General features: G+C 39.0%; 1 protein-coding gene across 1 annotated transcript in view; it reads left to right on the top strand.

The window, feature by feature from the left end:
* The window catches only part of adamtsl4 (ADAMTS-like 4), a 39143-nt gene that overhangs the window by 13901 nt on the left and 3749 nt on the right, over positions 1-21493 (top strand). Inside the window, exons 5-11 of the mRNA XM_053494595.1 lie at positions 5588-5690; positions 17407-17546; positions 17682-17886; positions 18089-18246; positions 18967-19075; positions 20509-20721; positions 21312-21441. Coding sequence (XP_053350570.1) covers positions 5588-5690; positions 17407-17546; positions 17682-17886; positions 18089-18246; positions 18967-19075; positions 20509-20721; positions 21312-21441 — 1058 coding nt within the window. The remainder of the gene's footprint in view (positions 1-5587; positions 5691-17406; positions 17547-17681; positions 17887-18088; positions 18247-18966; positions 19076-20508; positions 20722-21311; positions 21442-21493) is intronic.

Below are 21493 nucleotides of genomic sequence, written 5' to 3' on the forward strand. Positions count from 1 at the left end.
TAATATGGCTGTGTCCCAAATGGAATACTACTGTATTGGTCAATGTTTCTAAATAAAAACAAGGTTACCATTACAGCTAAGTGTACTTTTTAGTGTGACATTTATTTAGTAAACCGTACTGTGCGTGTGTGTGTGTGTTTGAGTCTCGTGTCTTAAAACGTCCAAACATCACGTCTACCACTGTACTAAATAGTGTGCACAATAATAAGACACCACAAATTACTGCAGCTGGCTGACCACATGGTGTCACACAGCCCTGTGCGGTTTGGGACGCGGCCCTGCACTGACGTTAGTGTGTTATACAGTGTTGTACAGTGTGTTATAATCAGTGTGTTATAGTCAGTGTGTTATAGTCAGTGTGTTATAGTCAGTGTGTTATAATCAGTGCGTTATAGTCAGTGTGTTATAACTAGTGTGTTATAGTCAGTGTGTTATAACTAGTGTGTTATAGTCAGTGTGTTATAACTAGTGTGTTATAGTCAGTGCGTTATAGTCAGTGTGTTATAACTAACGTGTTATAGTCAGTGTGTTATAGTCAGTGTGTTATAACTAGTGTGTTATAGTCAGTGTGTTATAACTAGTGTGTTATAGTCAGTGCGTTATAACTAGTGTGTTATAGTCAGTGTGTTATAACTAGTGTGTTATAGTCAGTGCGTTATAACTAGTGTGTTATAACTAGTGTGTTATAGTCAGTGCGTTATAGTCAGTGTGATATAACTAGTGTGTTATAGTCAGTGTGTTATAGTCAGTGTGTTATAACTAGTGTGTTATAGTCAGTGCGTTATAGTCAGTGTGTTATAACTAGTGTGTTATAGTCAGTGTGTTATAGTCAGTGTGTTATAACTAGTGTGTTATAGTCAGTGCGTTATAGTCAGTGTGTTATAACTAGTGTGTTATAGTCAGTGTGTTATAGTCAGTGTGTTATAACTAGTGTGTTATAGTCAGTGTGTTATAACTAGTGTGTTATAGTCAGTGTGTTATAGTCAGTGTGTTATAACTAGTGTGTTATAGTCAGTGTGTTATAATCAGTGTGTTATAGTCAGTGTGTTATAATCAGTGTGTTATAGTCAGTGTGTTATAGTCAGTGTGTTATAGTCAGTGTGTTATAGTCAGTGCGTTATAGTCAGTGTGTTATAACTAGTGTGTTATAGTCAGTGTGTTATAACTAGTGTGTTATAGTCAGTGCGTTATAACTAGTGTGTTATAGTCAGTGTGTTATAACTAGTGTGTTATAGTCAGTGCGTTATAGTCAGTGTGTTATAACTAGTGTGTTATAGTCAGTGTGTTATAGTCAGTGTGTTATAACTAGTGTGTTATAGTCAGTGTGTTATAGTCAGTGTGTTATAACTAGTGTGTTATAACTAGTGTGTTATAGTCAGTGCGTTATAACTAGTGTGTTATAGTCAGTGCGTTATAACTAGTGCGTTATAGTCAGTGTGTTATAACTAGTGTGTTATAGTCAGTGCGTTATAGTCAGTGTGTTATAACTAACGTGTTATAGTCAGTGTGTTATAGTCAGTGTGTTATAGTCAGTGTGTTATAACTAGTGTGTTATAGTCAGTGTGTTATAATCAGTGCGTTATAGTCAGTGTGTTATAACTAGTGTGTTATAGTCAGTGTGTTATAACTAGTGTGTTATAGTCAGTGCGTTATAACTAGTGTGTTATAGTCAGTGCGTTATAGTCAGTGTGTTATAACTAACGTGTTATAGTCAGTGTGTTATAACTAACGTGTTATAGTCAGTGTGTTATAGTCAGTGTGTTATAACTAGTGTGTTATAGTCAGTGTGTTATAGTCAGTGTTATAGTCAGTGTGTTATAATCAGTGCGTTATAGTCAGTGTGTTATAACTAGTGTGTTATAGTCAGTGTGTTATAACTAGTGTGTTATAGTCAGTGTGTTATAACTAGTGTGTTATAGTCAGTGCGTTATAGTCAGTGTGTTATAACTAACGTGTTATAGTCAGTGTGTTATAACTAACGTGTTATAGTCAGTGTGTTATAGTCAGTGTGTTATAACTAGTGTGTTATAGTCAGTGTGTTATAGTCAGTGTGTTATAACTAGTGTGTTATAGTCAGTGTGTTATAACTAACGTGTTATAGTCAGTGTGTTATAGTCAGTGTGTTATAACTAACGTGTTATAGTCAGTGTGTTATAACTAACGTGTTATAGTCAGTGTGTTATAGTCAGTGTGTTATAACTAACGTGTTATAGTCAGTGTGTTATAACTAACGTGTTATAGTCAGTGTGTTATAACTAACGTGTTATAGTCAGTGTGTTATAGTCAGTGTGTTATAACTAGTGTGTTATAGTCAGTGTGTTATAACTAGTGTGTTATAGTCAGTGTGTTATAACTAACGTGTTATAGTCAGTGTGTTATAGTCAGTGTGTTATAACTAGTGCGTTATAGTCAGTGTGTTATAACTAACGTGTTATAGTCAGTGCGTTATAGTCAGTGTGTTATAATCAGTGTGTTATAGTCAGTGTGTTATAACTAACGTGTTAGTCAGTGTGTTATAGTCAGTGTGTTATAACTAGTGTGTTATAGTCAGTGTGTTATAACTAGTGTGTTATAGTCAGTGTGTTATAGTCAGTGTGTTATAGTCAGTGTGTTATAACTAGTGTGTTATAGTCAGTGTGTTATAACTAGTGTGTTATAGTCAGTGTGTTATAACTAACGTGTTATAGTCAGTGTGTTATAACTAGTGCGTTATAGTCAGTGTTATAACTAACGTGTTATAGTCAGTGTGTTATAACTAGTGTGTTATAATCAGTGTGTTATAGCCAGTGTGTTATAACTAGTGTGTTATAATCAGTGTGTTATAGTCAGTGTGTTATAACTAACGTGTTATAGTCAGTGCGTTATAGTCAGTGTGTTATAATCAGTGTGTTATAGTCAGTGTGTTATAATCAGTGCGTTATAGTCAGTGTGTTATAACTAACGTGTTATAGTCAGTGTGTTATAACTAGTGTGTTATAATCAGTGTGTTATAGCCAGTGTGTTATAACTAGTGTGTTATAATCAGTGTGTTATAGTCAGTGTGTTATAACTAACGTGTTAGTCAGTGTGTTATAGTCAGTGTGTTATAACTAGTGTGTTATAGTCAGTGTGTTATAACTAGTGTGTTATAGTCAGTGTGTTATAGTCAGTGTGTTATAGTCAGTGTGTTATAACTAGTGTGTTATAGTCAGTGTGTTATAACTAGTGTGTTATAGTCAGTGTGTTATAACTAACGTGTTATAGTCAGTGTGTTATAACTAGTGTGTTATAGTCAGTGTGTTATAACTAGTGTGTTATAGTCAGTGTGTTATAACTAACGTGTTATAGTCAGTGTGTTATAACTAGTGCGTTATAGTCAGTGTGTTATAACTAACGTGTTATAGTCAGTGTGTTATAACTAGTGTGTTATAATCAGTGTGTTATAGCCAGTGTGTTATAACTAGTGTGTTATAATCAGTGTGTTATAGTCAGTGTGTTATAACTAACGTGTTATAGTCAGTGCGTTATAGTCAGTGTTATAGTTAGTGTGTTATAACTAGTGTGTTACAGTCAGCATGTTATAGTCAGTGCGTTATAGTCAGTGTGTTATGGTCAGTGCGTTATAACTAGTGTGTTATAGTCAGTGTGTTATGATCCAGTCAGACATTTGCATGTAATTTACATTAGAGTATCAGGGACGCGGCTGTCCACTTTATCTCCATCACTGCTTTAGTATATTTTATTTTTTATTACGTCTGTATTTATCTACGAGTCCTCGGAGACGGCTTCCTGTCTGTCTGAGTGCGTGTATGTGTGTGTGTGTGTGTGTGTGTGTGTGTGTGTGTGTGTGTGCGTACGTGTGTGTGTGCGTGTGTGTGTGTGTGCTCGCTTTCCAGTCTGAAACATTCTTTTATTCCGCTGCTGTATTTCACATTCTTGGCTCTTTTATGCGTTTCTGAACTTTTGACTTAAACCTCAGTCTCTCTTCCACCTGTCAGTCGTCCTCCATCAGTCTCCTCTCTCTCTCTCTCTCTCTCTCTCTCTCTATTTTTTAGTCTGTCTCCAGCAAAAAAAAATCAGTTTATTATTACTTCCATATGGCGACTAAATCCTCAGTTATATAGTGTAGCTGTAACTAAATCTCTCTCTCTCTCTCTTTCTTTCTCTCTCTATTTCGCTCTCCTTTTTCTCTCTATCTCCGACCATCTCTCTGTCTCTCTCCCTAATCCATTCTTTGTCTCTCTCCACCTGTCTGTCTGTCCCTCTCTCTCTCTCTTCATCTCACTATTTCCTTTCTCTTCGTGTCTCTGTATCTCTTGTTTTCATTTGATCTCTTTCCCTGTCTCACTCTCTTTCTTTCTCTCTGCTGCTCCTTTTCTGTTGTTCTTTCTCAGTCACTCACTCTTTTTCTTTTTATCAGTCTCTCTCTCTCTCTCTGGATCTTTAACTCTTTGTTTATCAAGTCTATCACCTTGTTTTTTCCCTTGTCTTCCCTTCCTTGTATCTCATTCTCTTTGTCTCTGTCATTCTCTCTCTCTTTCTCTCTCTCAAGAGTTAAAGGTGCTTTATTGACATGGCACATATTTACATGCGTATTGCCAAAGCTCTAAAGAAATATAACAGTAGATATATTTTAAAAAGGAAAAAGGAGGAAAAATTAGAATGATATATAAAATAGAATAATAATAATTATATATATATATATACACAGTACTGTGCAAAAGTCTTAGGCACCATATTATAGAAGTGAGTGTGATAAAGTTCCCAGAAGAACTCCAGCAAACTCAGTAAAACCTAACAGCTGTTTTCTTCAGAAATGTTTTCAAAAGCATCTTTTGCTTATGCCAGATTTTTGTATGTGCCCAGGACTTTTGCACAGTGCTATACGTTAAATAGTTGTTAGGTTTGCTGTTTCTATCTGAAAACTGGTTTGTCTTGTACTATATATTTTTTATCTTTACAGCCATGCATATATTCTCCTGTAATGTTATTTATTTATTAATTTTTAAGTTATATATGAAACTACTGAATGATTTGGTACATAATTATGCAGACGTGATAAACATATATAACAAAATTGGTACAGCATATAATATGGTGCCTAAGACTTTTGCACAGTACTGTGTATATGTGTGTGTGTATATATATAAACAGTATATAAAGTGTACAGATATTTAGCTCTCTCCTCTCTCTCCCTCTCTCTCTCTCCTCTCTCTCTCTCTCTCTGTGTGCATGTCCTTCTTACTTTCTAACCACTGTCCTCTCTTTTTCTCTCTCTGTTTTTTTCTCTCCTATCACCTCATTTTTCCTCTAACTGTATTTCATAACTCATCTTTTCACCCAGTTATTTAACTTTTCCTCTATAAATCTCTCCTCTCTCTCTCTCTCTCTCTCGTGGTACATTTGTCCACGTATTCTGTTTCTTGCGGCCTTTATATCAGCTTTTATAACTTTATCCCCCCGTAAAGGCTGTAAGAACAGTGCTGACAGGAAATGCATCAACACCTTCCGGCCAATCAGAAGCCAGCATTCTGTATCGCTGTGCTTTAGTTATTATAAAACAGATGTTTTTGCAGTGATCACTCATTCCGGCGCTTTCTCTCCGCAGGCGTGTCCCGGGTCCCAGGTGGACCCCCGAGCCGAGCAGTGCGCCGTGTTCAACACTAAAGAGTTCATGGGCCGCGTTTACGACTGGGAGCCTTTTACTGAAGGTGAGACTGAAACCAGAGAGACAGACAGACGGTGGGTGAATTAGAACGAATCTCAGATAAAGAGGGAGGACGTACCACTCTCTCTCTCTCTCTCTCTCTCTCTCTCTTACTCTCACGCACACACACACACACACAGGTCAGGCAATTAACAACAGTGAGACGGAAACAGTGGAAAGGGTGAGATGTTGAGACGGCGGGTCACACAGCCGTGGCAACGGCCTGAAAGGGGCTGAAGAATTGCCGGATGAGTGAAAAGAGATAAAAAGAAAAGACAGGACGAGGAAATGAAGACTAAATGGAATGTGAGGCCGAATACACATATCTCTCTCTCTCTCTCTCTCTCTTCAAACCACACTTTTTTTTCTTATATATATATATTTTTTCATATCCCGTTTTCCTCTTTCAACACTTAAATGTGCAATCCATCCATCCATTCATCCATTCATCCATCCATCTATCCATCTGTCCATCATGTTTGGCTCCTTCCATATATTCCTGGAATTTCCTTCTTCGGGATCAATAAAGTGTTTATCTATCTATCAATCTGTCTATCTATCTGTCTATCTATCTATCTTTCCATTTATTTCATACATCTACTAATTTATTCATTCATCCTTACATTAATCTCTAGCTATCTGTTCACCTGTAGCTCCAATCCATCTTGCCATTAATCATCTTCCATTCCTTCCATCCATCCATCCATCCATCTATTCTCATCATGTACTGCTCTGTCCTTCTATCCATTTTTGTCATCTATCCATCATGTGTTGCTTCATTCATTCATCCATCCATTCATTGTGTCCAATTTATCCATCCATACATTTATCTACCTTTCCATTTCCATCCTTTCTACCATCTATCCATATGTTCAGTCAATCCATCATTTTGCTCTGGTAAATCCATCAAACCACCTCTTTATCAAACCATCCATCCATCCATTTGTATCATTGATTTATCATATGTTTATTTATTAAATAATTCATCGTTCTATCTATTAACTTTGTAGCTCAATTTTTCCATCCCTCAATCCATTTGTCTATCTTTTCTTTTATTTTCTTCTATCCATCATGTGTTGCTTCATCCATCCGTCCACTAATTTTTTTTCGTCAGTCCATTTTGTGTTGCTCTAAGCATAAATATAATCATTTATCAAACCATCCCTTCATCCATCCATCCATTTTGTATCATCCATTTTATCTGTGTTCATTCATTCATCCATCTCTCCATCCTGTTTACAGTCTATCCGTTGTTTGTTGCTCAGTTTATCTGCACATCCAGCTATCCATCAGCATCTATTCATTCTTCATCACCTTTCGTTGTGTGTTGCTCAAGTCATCCATCAATCAATCCATTTCTCTACCTTTCCATCCATCTCCATTCTTCCTACTGTCTGTCCATCATGTCTTCATCCATCCATCCATTCCATGACCGCTTCATTAACTTTTTCATGCAGTTTATTTACACGTTTTACAGTAACATGATCAGCGGATTTTGTCGTATTGACTTTAAGAGAGTGAAAATGCGTCTGTTGAGGATACGACTCGATGTTTATAGCTGCAATAACGTAAATGAAAACTATTAAACCTGTTAAATGAACTATAAACGACGATATGACGATCATTAACACGTGGTTTAGGATCTTTATCTGGCATTTTACATCTTGCGGCCTTTTTCCAGTCTATTGTTAAATGAGGAATGTATTTTGGTCCCTTGACGAGGGGCTTTCCTGCTGTGACTCATCACTGCTTGTATTACAGATAATGAAAGTTCGAGCTGGTTTACAACTTCACAGTGTCATGTCCGTTCTACGTTTTTAGAGCTCATGGCTGTACACCTGTAGCATTTACTTAAAGGTACTTTAGCAAAAGCTAACTCAGGTCATTGAGGTCTAGTGAGCAGAAACGGAGCTACTGAATGTGCAAGTTAACCTTGAGCAAACGCTACAGTAAACTAGCCAGCTAAAGCTAAACCAGCTTGGGAATGATATCTTGGTGACTGAAAGCTGACCTTGAGAGTGAAAGCAAGTGAAACTTAGCCTTGTACGGTTATAACGTGGACGTTGAACGTTTAAATTTCCCAAAGGTGGAGTTTCTGGTAAAAGGCTGCCACTCATGTGTGCTCATTGGGATAGAAAGTTGGACCACAGTGTGGGAGTCGCCCTGATCCAGTCGTCTAGCCATCACAGTCTGGCCTTGTCAGAGTCAATCAAATCCTTACGCTTGCGCTTTTTTATTTATTTTTTTGCTTCCTCCAGCACGTCAACTTCAGAGACAGAATGTTCACTTGTTAACTAATATATCCCACCCACTTCCAGGCGCCACTGTAATGAGATAATGTAACTGTAGCTACTGTGAGAAGGGCCAGAATGTGATGGGTGATGTGATGGATCAGAGCAACTCCAAAACTGCAGCTCTTAAGGGATGTTCCCAGTCTGCAGTGGTCAGGACATACCAAAAGAGATCCAAGGAAGGAAAACCGGTGAACCCGTGATAGTGAGCTGGTTCTGATAGTGCGTTAGTCTTTTGGTTGCAGAAGGAGGAACTACTCAATAATAGTCAGGTGGTCATAATGTTATGGCTGTTCAGTGTATTTGAAAAAGTAAGAGCCAACGCTGAATAAATAGACTACATATAAAGTTAGATATGCACTTTGGTTGCACCAAAACGAAAATTGCAATTAGGATTTCACGCAATAAGGCTTTTTATTAAGAGTACCAAAGGTCTAACATCACACTTAGAACAAAATAACATGACTAACTCTGAGTTTGAATTTAGTGTAGAAAGGACAAGAAAATTTAATTTCAGACCGCGAAACACGGCAGAACCTCGTCAAATAACCACGCACTCCGAGCACGGCGAGTGGTCTTCAGCTGTTCATTCGAGGTCCTGTGTTTCCAGCACTTTTATTCTCTCCGGATCCCATACGCAGTCTTCCTCCAGGCCGCTTTCCACCATGCCGCAGTTTGGTGGCACGACGCCGTGTCGTATCCATTCCGATGCCAAGTCTTCTGAAGAGGATGACCCTGTCTGTCGATTTTCTTCACCTTCCCCACTCGTATCTCAGCTTCATGACATCCTCAGGGTGAGATTTCAGAGGGTAGCGTAGAGCTTTCTCCTCACTTCTGCTCAAGTGTCTCAAACCGTGACACTCGATCTGCTGCGCTGCTTTCAGAGTCGTCTCGTGGTACATGATGTAAAATCTGTGGCCTGAATATTCCATACTCTCAACACTGTCATTAATCATAATCAGAAATAGCAATTAATACAAGCATTATTGAGAGAAATGGGCCTGAAAAGTCCTTCACACACAACATGGCTCGGTTTCACAATGGCACAGTCATATATCCTGTTATTCCATGGATCATTTTTACTTTAGCAGGAAAATTTCCATGCTTTTGATTAAACACGCATTAACGTGATAAACAGCATTACAGTTTAAAGTTGAGTGCCAGGGCAGGTTGCCCAATTTGAAGCTGTGTTTGCAACATTCATTATAAAAACAATTCTAAATATAAGTCTAACTGCTTCTAACTACTGTTTCTCTACATGTCCATTCTATCGAAATACACAATACAAAATTTGACACAAAAGCATGACAGGAAGTGTGGAGTTACTTACCAGTCGGTGGTTTTAATTCAATTCTGGACGTTTCTCCAGCTCCAGCTTTCATACCTCATTCTGAGCATAACTTCCATTTTCTTTTGGAGGACAAATTTTCTCAGCTATATAACAGTTACACAACATTTTATTGCCTGGTTGTACCAGTAAGGAAGGTCATGTAGATTAAAACTTGAAAATGTTGTGCTTGTACTACTGACACAGGTACACACACACTACTACTGACACTGACAGACACACTACTACTGACACACACATTACTACTGACGCAGACAGATTACTACTGACACAGACAGGCACACGACCACTGAGACACACACATTACTACTGACACACACACTACTACTGACACAGACAGACACACTACCACTGACACACACATTACTACTGACACATACACATTACTAATGACACACACACACACACTACTGACACAGACAGACACACTACTACTGACACACACACATTACTACTGATATACACACACTACCACAGACACAGACAGACACACTACTACTGACACACACACATTACTACTGATATACACACACTACCACAGACACAGACAGACACACTACTACTGGCACACACACATTACTACTGACACAGATGCGTGCGCACACACACACTACTGACACAGACAGACACACTACTACTGACACACACTAATACTGACACAGATGCACACACACACACTACTGACAGAGACAGACACACTACTACTCACACAAACACACTACTAATCACACAGATGCACACACACACACACACTACTACTGACACAGACAGACACACTACTACTGACACAGGCAGATACACTACTACTGACACACACTACTACTGACACAGACGCGCGCACACTACTACTGACACAGGTACACACACTACTACTGACACAGACCGACAAACTACTACTGACATAGAAAGACACACAACTACTGACACACACACACACACACTACTGACACAGGCATACACACACTACTACTACTGACACAGACACACAGAGGCGCACACACATCACTACTGACACAGACACAGACAGACACACCACTACTGACACAGGTACACACACTACTACTAACACAGACAGACAAACTACTACTGACATAGAAAGACACACACCTACTGACACACACACTACTACTGACACAGGCATACACACACACTACTACTACTGACACAGACACACACACACTCTACTACTGACACAAGCACACACACTACTACTACTGACACAAGCACACACACACTACTACTACTGACACAGACACATGCACACATACACTACTACTGACACACGCACACATACACTACTACTGACACAGACACACACACACACTACTGACACAGACACACGCACACACTACTGACACAGACACACGCACACATACTACTTATGACACAAGCACACACACTACTACTGACACAGACACACGCACACATACTACTAATGACACAAGCACACACACACTACTACTGACACAAGCACACACACTACTACTATTGACACAGACACATGCACACACACTACTACTATCACAAGCACACACACAAACACACACACACACACACAAATACAAACACACACACACACACACACACACACACTACTGACACAGGTACACACACACTACTATAACTGACACAGACACACACATTACTACTGACACAGGTATACACACTAGTACTGGCAGTACACAGACGATTACCCACAATTCCGCATCACAAAAGAGAGAAAAACAGTTGTGATCATGTGAAGTTCGGCGTCAAAACAAGAAGCGCATGCGTAATACATGATATTCTGTACTCGTAAACCAAAACTTGTTCGTTTTCCAAGTCAAAATTTATTACAAATCTTTGCTCCTCTTGCGGAACACTTACAAAACGGCACACATTTTCTAATGCTGACACAGGTACACCCTTTCTACCACCTGACAGGTATATTAAAAAATATCCATCAACAAAAAGTCATCAGTGTATCACATAAAATGAAATTATGATTACTCGTAGTAAGTATCCTTTTTTTTGGAGTTCAGAAGCTGTATGGATTAGACTTCAATGCATCACCAGTATGTCTCACCCATTCCCCCCATTTTCTGCCTAATTTAGACATATCTCTCTCCCACATGTCTTCAGGCCCCTTTCACATTAAGTGACAGCTACCAACCAGGGAGGGCGAAGGTTATCTCATGCTTCCTCTGAGACACTTCACTCCAGCTGATTGCATTCTTGGGGGCGGTGTAACACACTCAGAGGAAAGCGCTATTCGCCCATGATTGGCTAGTGTCAGTGTGATTGATCTGAGAGCACAAGCATGCCACCCTTCCCCACTTAGCTGTTGGGATTTGAACTCATGACCTCAGGATGATGGATCTGTGGAAGCACTTGTGAGGCTTTTCCCATTTATCTTTTGGAAAAAAAAAAAACACTTGACATGATTTGGTCACTGAATCCATTCTGATGCGTAAAAGATGATAGAAACAATCAGGATTAATCAGCTCTTCTTTTTATAGCTAGTCATGCACTGGATTATTATTAATTCTTGTTTTGAGAACCTCATCAAATTATCCAGCACATCAAGCCATCTTTGGTTATTTTTTCAACTTCCCACATCTCTAGCTCTTCTATTGGATCCAGATCCTATACAAACGTGTACCTCCATGCCTCTTTCCACCATACTGGAGTCCGGCAGAACCCACACCCACACCGTGTCGTATCCATTTCAAGTCTTTTAAAGAGGATGACACTGCTAGTCAATTCTTTTCACCTTCCCCACTTGTCCCCTCAGCTTTATGACTCAGAGGACAGGTTTCATGGGGTTGCATTATAGCCTTCTCTAAACCCATCAAACGGAGCTTCCAGTGTGGGATCTGTGAATGGAGGATCTGTGGGTGGAGGATCTGTGGGTGTCATAATCCAGCATTACAGTACCTTGAAATCCCTGTCCATAAAAAAATAATTTAAAATGTTTTTTCTTCTCTTTTTTTTACGGGCTTCCACAGATGACTCGGGAGCTAGTAGTGTGCTTGTTGTCCTATTATGTCAAAATTCATTCTAATCATCATTGATTTAAACTCTAAATAACAATTATTGATAGAAACAGAGTACTAGAAGTCTCTTCACAATCAAAGTGAGCCTGTTTCACAATGGAAAAGTCATATATCATGGTATTCCATCTATCATTTTAACGTGAGCCCATTAGGGATTAACAGAAAATTCCCAGGGCTTTACACGATGCTGCTGTTTTCAAGGAAAATGATAAACAGCATTCGAGGTCAAATCCAAATCCAAATTAGCTTGTTTAGTTTCTTTCTGGCTTTCATCCCATAGAAGTTTCATTTTGGAAGAATTTGCCATTTACATTATAAAAAAATCAGAAAAAAAAAAAAAAAGCATTTGATGACAAATACTAAACTCAGTTTGAGTCTCAGAATTCAGGATTATAAACAGAATAAATATAAAGTGCAACAATGTTAAATATAGGTTTTGTAACATGCACAAGATGAGGAGGTAAGGAGTAACCATGGATGTGTTTAGATCTGACCTGAGACCTGGATGGTAGTGATCTCTTTCCACAGTCAGTCACGATGAACAGATATTAGTACAGAACAGATCTAGAACTAATGATTTTTGCAAGTTTGTTTTTTCAAAATAGCGATTTCCATTTCTATTTAAATTTTAATTTCTTCCTGTGGGCTGATTGTGATGAATCAAAGCCTATATGTTACACCAAGCTCGGCCAAATACACCTGTGAAAACCCCATTAATACCTGCTCAGTACTTTTTACGTGATGTGTGCACAAACAAGCAGACAAACAGACAAAAGTTCCAAAAACTAACTTGATATGTTCTATTACTCATCTTAAATCCCACAACTTATTTTTTCGCAAATATCTTCAATGTGCAGACATGACAACTTTACAGTTTTACTATATGTATAGATATATTTATATTCTGTAGATGGAAACTCCAAAGCACTTCTGTTAGTCGCACTGGATAAGAGCTTCTGCCAAATGCCTAAATGTAAATGTAAATCTATTTAGAATATATAATGTTATGATTTTTAAGATGCCTGAATCATGATTTTGGAGGAAGCGTGTGTTAGCCTCCACTCTCTCTGGTTGGTATCTGATAATGATTGTTGATACCGTGAAATTCCTGCGAACTACTGATTAGTTAATGGAAGACAAGGTTTTCCAGGTTTAAACTTCTGAAACCGATATTATAAACTTAACTTCATCCCTTATTAAAACACGCTGCAAACTTTGCAGGCCACATTGTATTAAACATGCTTGTGAAAGATTGTCTGATTCTGTGTAACTCTGAATATTTCATGGTTCACTTTAAAGCATTCCCACTCTGAAACGAAGACATTAAACCAGGATTATATGGTACAAATACAGAGCACCTCGGTATCTTTTGTTTGACTTTAATACTGTTTATGACTAGCTAATGATGGATGATTGGATCTTAAGGAACACGTGTCTACACGTAGGTGTAGGTTTTACCCAACAACTACATGTTATTAATGAGGGACCACAAGAGTAGTGTGAGCTTTCAGTTGCATAAAAAAATATAAATAAATTCATGACCCAGGTATGTATCTTATTCCTGTTCCAAGAGTGGAGAATAGGCAGGGTTGTTGAACTACATTACGCCAAAATTATGGCTCCTGCTCAGGTTTAGTGATGGATCCTAACAGACTCGCCAGTGTGAGTGAGCATGGGTCGGATCCAACAGCTGCAATAGCAGAAACAATCCAGTAACGTAAGCGAGATACAGTCATTTCCCAGGTATGCTTTCCAGGCACTGTTGGTACCCTTGAGGAAAGAAACCTGGCTAGAAATACACTGATGACACAATGTTATGGAGGAGATAAACTATGGGATGGGTGCAAGAGAATGTGAGAACTAAAGAGATATTTTAGTGATTTAGGGATAGAGAAATCCAAAGACAGTATGGTGTTTGCTTTTATTGACCTCAAACGCGGACAGACTTATATCAGAAACTATTGAATTTGAATATTTTATTTCCCAGAAAAGTTTATTGGTAGCTGAGGAAAATAGATTCTGGCACTTTTCTGTCCACAAGCTTCGGGATCATGCAAAGCAAATCGTCCTTGTGACATTTTAAAATCCGGTCGATCTTCAGCACTGTACCGGACGCCTTTTGTTAAATCTGGATCCCAGATGCTATCTTCCTCCAGGCTGCTCGACACCATTCCGCAGATCGGTGACATCCATGCTGCGTCCTGTCCATATAGTCCCATCTGTACCGGATTCCGGTGTTTGACGAGCATCGCATGTATTTGTACGTTCCGCTTTATTATAGTCAGGCTCTGCCTGGGTTCAGGGTTCGGGATTCAACGGTAATGCAGAGCTTCGTCCATACTTCTGCTTAAATAGTCACGAGTGAAGGACAAGCTCCGAAAAATGAGGACACTTACCGGATCTAGAGCTCGTTCTGGATGTGTGTAGTTATTGTAGGTTATTTGAACAAAAAAATGCTATTAAGAAAGAAAGATTAGTAGATGATAATCTAAGACAATATTATTACTATTATTCAAGCTAGCAGCCCAGATACTTATATTGGTTTTTTTGGCCTTCTACTTTCTCATCAAAAATTGGGTACCCCAAGGCTTTTTAGCAAAATAAAGACAGAGAGGATGATAAAGGGATAAATAAAGTATGTTGTCCTCTTTTTGCTAGGCACACTCATTATTTTCCAAATTCCTCATTTTTTTTCATGCCAAACCTCTCCACCCTGCTTTAATTTGAAAAACTGGACAAGGAGAGCGAGGCAAAGAGAAACAGACAGAACGAGCGACAGAGAGAAGATGAAATGAAAGAAAGAGAAAGGAAAGAGGGAGAAATAGGGTGAAAGCGAAGAGCTAGATGAGCAAACTGTAAACAGAGTTTAAGGGGAGCTGGACACGGTGCAGCAGAGAGACAGGAACGATAAACACACAGATTTAGGGAGTGAACTGAAGTGTGTGTGTGTGTGTGTGTGTGTGTGTGTGCGCGCGCAAGGGAGTCGCAGCTGTAGCATGATATCATCTGAATACGACGTTATTCCCACACGCTAGTTACACACATATTTAGCAGAGGGAGTGTGTATCTTTTCTTCTTTCTCTTTCTCTCTGATTGTGTGTGTGTGTGTGTGTGTGTGTTTTCCTATTCATTACACCACCATATCTATCTAATTTATATTATACAGTTAGTTCCAACCGAGCAATCTAATAGGATGAGATTCATTCCAGGAGCGCTGATAATGGACCGTAACACCACTGGGACATTTAACCACATGTATCACTCCAGGTGTTCAACAGCCGTTAATTACACTAATTGTCGGTTGCAGGATGGGTGAAAGTACAGTAGGTCAGAATGGAACGCAGTACTGGGAAGACAGGTGAGCAGAGCACGTGCCAAAACCCACATTTACAACCGGTCATGGACACACTTTAGCAAGAAAATATGTCTAATCAAAATTAAAATTTCAAATTTTATATGTTTATTTGTTACATATAAACAGTATGATATGCAGTGAAATGCTTACACGACTGTTCATAAACGAAAAAGGAAAGATGAGATAGAATAAAAAGGTAAATATTAAATATATAGTTATAATGAAATTAAATATAAAATAGAGGTATATAGAATGTAATTGTAAAAGCATACACAGTGTTAATTACTGTATACGTCCCAGATCGCATGTGTGTTGTTTTATTTATGACTTGGGCAGGGGTCGCAACCCGTGGCTCCGGAGCTGCATGTCTGCGTTTAAATGTATTTTATTTTGGTTTGTTAGTTTTTTTTTTTATTCAATCTTGTAACATTAAAGTTAAATGTGTTTCTTTTTTTTTGTCGCACAAAATAAGCATCACAACCGCCGATGTGCGAAACCCGTCCGCACAATTTATACAAAGAGCCCTTTTTATTGGAGTGTGCAGTCAGCTGATTGGCAGCTGACTGCACACTCCAGTACATGGCTCAGTGGCTTAGTGGTTAGCCCTGTGGTCTCGCACCTCCAGGGTCAAGGGTCTGTGTGCAGGAAGTTTTCATGTTCTCCCTGTGCTTAATGTGTTTCCTCCTACAGTCCAAAGATATGCAGATTAGGCTCATTGGCGTTCCCAAACTGGCTGTAGTGTGTGTGAATGTTGACTGGAGGTCCTATCATGGTTGTAAAATTGGGAGTAAATACGATGGTCACCTTCGACGGTCCCCCTTCGGACTACAACGTTTCCTAGATGGATGGATAGGCCCTTCCTTGGTGTGTGTGTTGAACATATTTTAAAGGATTTAAATATCAAACACACTCCAGATGCTGAAAGCTTGAGCTGTCACACAAATCAGATACAGTAGATTCTTTCTCTCTCTCTCTCTCTCTCTCTCTCTCCATGTTTCTTCTTCTCAGTACAGGTCCTGCTTCTCTCTCTCTCTCTCTCTCTCTCTCTCTCTCTCTCGTTCTCTTCTCTCCTCCCATGTGCCCTCTGCCGCAGTTTGTTTGGACAGTGACATAGCAGGAAAGCAGCATTAGACGGCAGAGATTCCAGCGTTCACTGACAGAGAGGGAGAGAGCAAGGGAGGGAGAGAGGGAGAGAAGGAGTGTGGGACAGAGACAATAAGAAAAGCTCTGGTTCTGTCAGTGTGTCTGCTGTAATCTCTCAAAGATAACTGTGGCAGAATGGACGCGCGGGAAATCGTCTTGCTCTCCTAGTTTATCATGCGCCCGGCCCCGTGCCAAATACAGGAATTGATGTCTAGTTTGTGCACTTATAAGGATGTAAGCCAAGGAGCAAAAACAAAAACAAGGAAATGCTTTTTTTTTCCTTTTTTTCTTTTTTTTGTCCATGTAGATTGTGGAATATTTAAACTTTTATGCCTAATTATGTCACATCCTTCTCGCATGATACCAGTGCAAATAACAATATAATGGGAACTCGTTAAGTGGATTTTCACACAATTAAATGTATATATATATACAGTATATATATATATATATATATATATATATATATATATATATATAATTGAATAAACGTTACTAAGTGTCTTTAAATAAAAGTGTCATTCTCTCTCTCCCTCTCTCTCTCTCAGGCTCAGTGGAGCAGCAGTGTGAGTTAACCTGTCGGCCAGTCGGCTACCGTTTTTACGTTCGTCATTCAGAGCAAGTGAAAGACGGGACACCGTGTGTTAATAACACTCCCAATGACGTGTGTGTGGGGGGACGCTGCCTCGTAAGAAAACATACACACACTTTTTATCATTATAAACTATAAATTACTTATTGTTTTCAAGAAAGACATAACATATAATATTTTTTTCTCTCTCTCTCTTTCTTTCTTTCTTTTACTCTTCACCCTTCATCCCAGAGCGAGGGATGTGATGGCATGTTAGGCTCGGGTGTGGTGCGTGATCGGTGCGGAGTGTGTGGGGGGAGTGACGGATCGTGTGTTCGTGTGTCAGGAAGTTTCCAGAACAACAGCGTTCCTCTGGGATATCACAAAATTCTCGACATTCCAGCCGGAGCGACAGCCATCAACATCACGGAACGCAGTGCCAGCCCCAACTACCTCGGTGTGTGTGTGTGTGTGTGTTGCAGTAGAAACCTTTTTTAATTATTTTCTATTTGTGAGATGTCTCCCAAGTAGGGAACACAGGGGAGTTGTAATTATTATTGTGCTTGTGCTGAATATCAAACTGTCCATGTTATCATTAGTGATTGGTGTGTGTGTGTGTGTGTGTGTGTGTGTGTGTGTGTATGTGTTTGTGTGTGTAGCATTGCGTAGCGGCACTGGTCAGTCCATTGTGAATGGTCGCTGGGCCGTGGACCCTCCGGGTGAATATAAAGCAGGTGGAACAACATTTGTCTACAAACGCAACCGCGGAGAAACACTCACCGCTCCAGGACCCACACACTCACAGCTACAGCTCTATGTAATGTACAGCTCTTTGTAATGTACAGCTCTACATAATGAACAGCTCTATGTGATGTACAGCTCTATATAATTAACAGCTCTATGTAATGTATAGTTCTATGTATTGTACAGCTCTATATAATGAATAGCTCTATGTAATGTACAGCTCTACGTAATATACAGCTCTGTATAATGAACAGGTCTGTGTGATGTACAGCTCTACGTAATATACAGCTTTATATAATGAATAGCTCTATGTACTGTATAGCTCTATGTAATGTACAGCTCTACGTAATATACAGCTCTATATAATGAACAGCTCTATGTAATGTACAGCTCTACGTAATATACAGGTCTATATAATGAACAGGTCTGTGTAATGTATAGCTCTACGTAATATACAGCTCTATAAAATGAACAGCTCTATGTAATGTATAGCTCTATGTAATGTATAGCTCTATGTAATGTACAGCTCTACGTAATATACAGCTAAATGTAATGTATAGCTCTACGTAATATACAGCTCTATATAATGAACAGCTCTATGTAATGTATGGCTCTATGTAATGTACAGCTCTACGTAATATACAGCTCTATATAATGAACAACTCTATATAATGAACAACTCTATGTGATGTACAGCTCTATGTGATGTACAGCTTAAAGGCTCTACATACACATACACACAATTACACAGGAGTCTTAAAATAAGCCGATATATCTTTTTCTGTTTCTGTAGATTATTTTCCACAAGGAGAATCCAGGTGTAGATTACGAGTACTACATGCCTGTGAAGAAGGATGCGCTGAGAGAGTGGGACGGAGGGAGAGCAAGTCTCCGAGAGACCAGTAAGACACTGAACCACATCGCAAATGTCCAAACAAAAACTGATATGTTACATGGAGGAAACCACTTGTGTTTAATAGCGCTGAGTCGGATGTGTTCCTGTATTCTCTCGAATGTGACCGACTGAGCTACGGTAGCTAACTGCAAAATAGTTCTTTATAGCTGATGGTTTGCATATACTATTTATTCAGATGTTTTTTTTTCTTCTACCTTAGGTAGTTAGATTATTTTATTTATGTTTTTTTTTTACCTCAGGTTATTAAATCTTGCTAAGTCTACATTTTCTTCTACCTCAGGTTGTTGTTAGATCATGCTAGTTGTGTTTTATTTTTACCACAGGTTGTTAGGTAATGCTAGTTTTGTAGATTTTTTTTTTTACCTCAGGTTGTTGCTAGTTCCCTCAGGTTGATGCTAGTTGTGTATTGTATTTTACTTTAGGTTTTTAGATGATGCTAGTTTTGTTGATTTTTTTTTTTTTTTTTTTTACCTCAGGTCATTTGATAATGCTAGTTTCATATTTTATTATACATTTAAGTTGTAAGGTAATGCTAGTTTTGTAGATTTTCTTCTTTTTTTTACCTCAGGTTGTTAGATGATGCTAGTTTTAGGTGTTACTTTTCTTAAGGTTGTTAGATGATGCTAGTTGTGTGTTGTATTTTACCTCAGGTTGTTAGGTGATAATAGTTTAGTCTATTTTATTTTACCTCAGGTTGTAAGATAATACTAGTTTGTTTGTTTGTTTGTTTTTACCTCGGGTTGTTAGTTGATGCTAATTAAGTTCTGCATTGCATTTTAACTGTTAGATGTTAATTTTGCATCATATTTTACTTCAGGTTGGAAGATAATGTTTATTTTATTTCTTGACCTTATTTGTGTTCACATCGTCATATTCTACATCAAAGCAGCACAAAGTGGTGCTGTGAGTGTAAATGTGGTCGTTTAATAAAAAAAATTAAATTAAATAATAATTATACACCTCAAATGTACAGTACGTTTCGAGGTGCAGGAGAAATGCCCTTGAACGTATAGTCCAGAAAATACGGTAATGTTCCTCTGTCAAGGCCAGATGTACTTAATCTGTTTGCGGTTTGTGCGGTGACTTCTGATGTACGTACATCTGGTCTTAACTACCCAATAATTTGCATCGCCAAATCAAAATTAGCTTCACTAATACACACTCTATCCTCCTCCTCAGTCACTGTCATGAGCGGGGTTTTCTGTGTTGTGTTAGCTCCACGTGAATAGCAGTGCGTCGTTGCAACTTGTTACTGGAAATATGCTAACAAACAGGAAACGCAGTACAAGGAAAATATTACAGGATCGTAAAAAGAGACCCACATGACATTACGGGCGTGTTTCTGGACTCATTCATCTGAATCACAATGTTTTGATCAAAATATAAATTTTTAGTAAACGTCCATATTGTCTCTCGCAGGTGCTATAGTAACCATCGAAGACTCCGCCCCTCCACCTATCTCTCCTCCTTACACATCTGATAGGTGGACGCCGGAGAGGCCACGCCCCCAAAGCTCTGGGTCAAACCGTAATGTTCGGATCCCTCCGCGAACCGACATCCCGCTGGATAATCAGAGTCCGTTCATGTGGAGGCTGGGTCAGCTCAGTAAGTGCTCAGCCTCCTGTGGCAAAGGTCAGTGTGTGTGTGTGTGTGTATGTATATGTGTGTGTGTGTGTGTGTGTGTGTGTATGTGTATTTGTCCAATGTTTAAAGCTTAGACCAAAACCAAAATTTTTCTACCAAGTATGTGGTGTTCTTTTACCTTACGAAAAGTTTAGTGTGTGTGTGTGTGTGTGTGTGTGCACATTACTGATGGATTTCTTGAGGTTCAAATTCCAAGAATTCTGTGTTAGACTTTGGCTGTTCGATGTTTCACTTTTGTGTTGTCCTGCCAATTTTTGCAACTTTTCTGACACTGGGATTTTTCCCTCTGACTGATAAACACACACACACACACACACACACACACACACACACACACACACACACATAACTCTTCTGGAAATCCGATTTGTGCCAAACATAGAATCTCCAATTATGTAGTCATTATGTGGTTTTATTGTGTGTGTCTGTGTGTGTGTGTGTGTGTGTGTACATGTGCACACGCTGCAGATCTGTTTCTGATAATCACACTCATCTGTTTGTTTTTGTTCTTGTCTAGTCTGCCCACTAGTGGTGAAAATGAGTATTGTGCACAATCTGAAATGTGTGTGTGTGTGTAGGTTTCCATCACAGAGAGGTGTTGTGTGTGAACAGACACACTAATGAAGAAGTGCATGAGAGGAGATGCGACTCGGCGACTAAGCCTGTCTCGGAGGACGAGCCGTGTAACGTCCATCCCTGCCCTCCGTAGTGAGCACTGATGTTGAAGTTATTTATGTAAGATTTGATTATTTATAGCCGT

Source organism: Clarias gariepinus, chromosome 4 (assembly GCF_024256425.1).
Source record: "Clarias gariepinus isolate MV-2021 ecotype Netherlands chromosome 4, CGAR_prim_01v2, whole genome shotgun sequence".
In the NCBI taxonomy this organism is placed as follows: Eukaryota; Metazoa; Chordata; class Actinopteri; order Siluriformes; family Clariidae; genus Clarias; species Clarias gariepinus.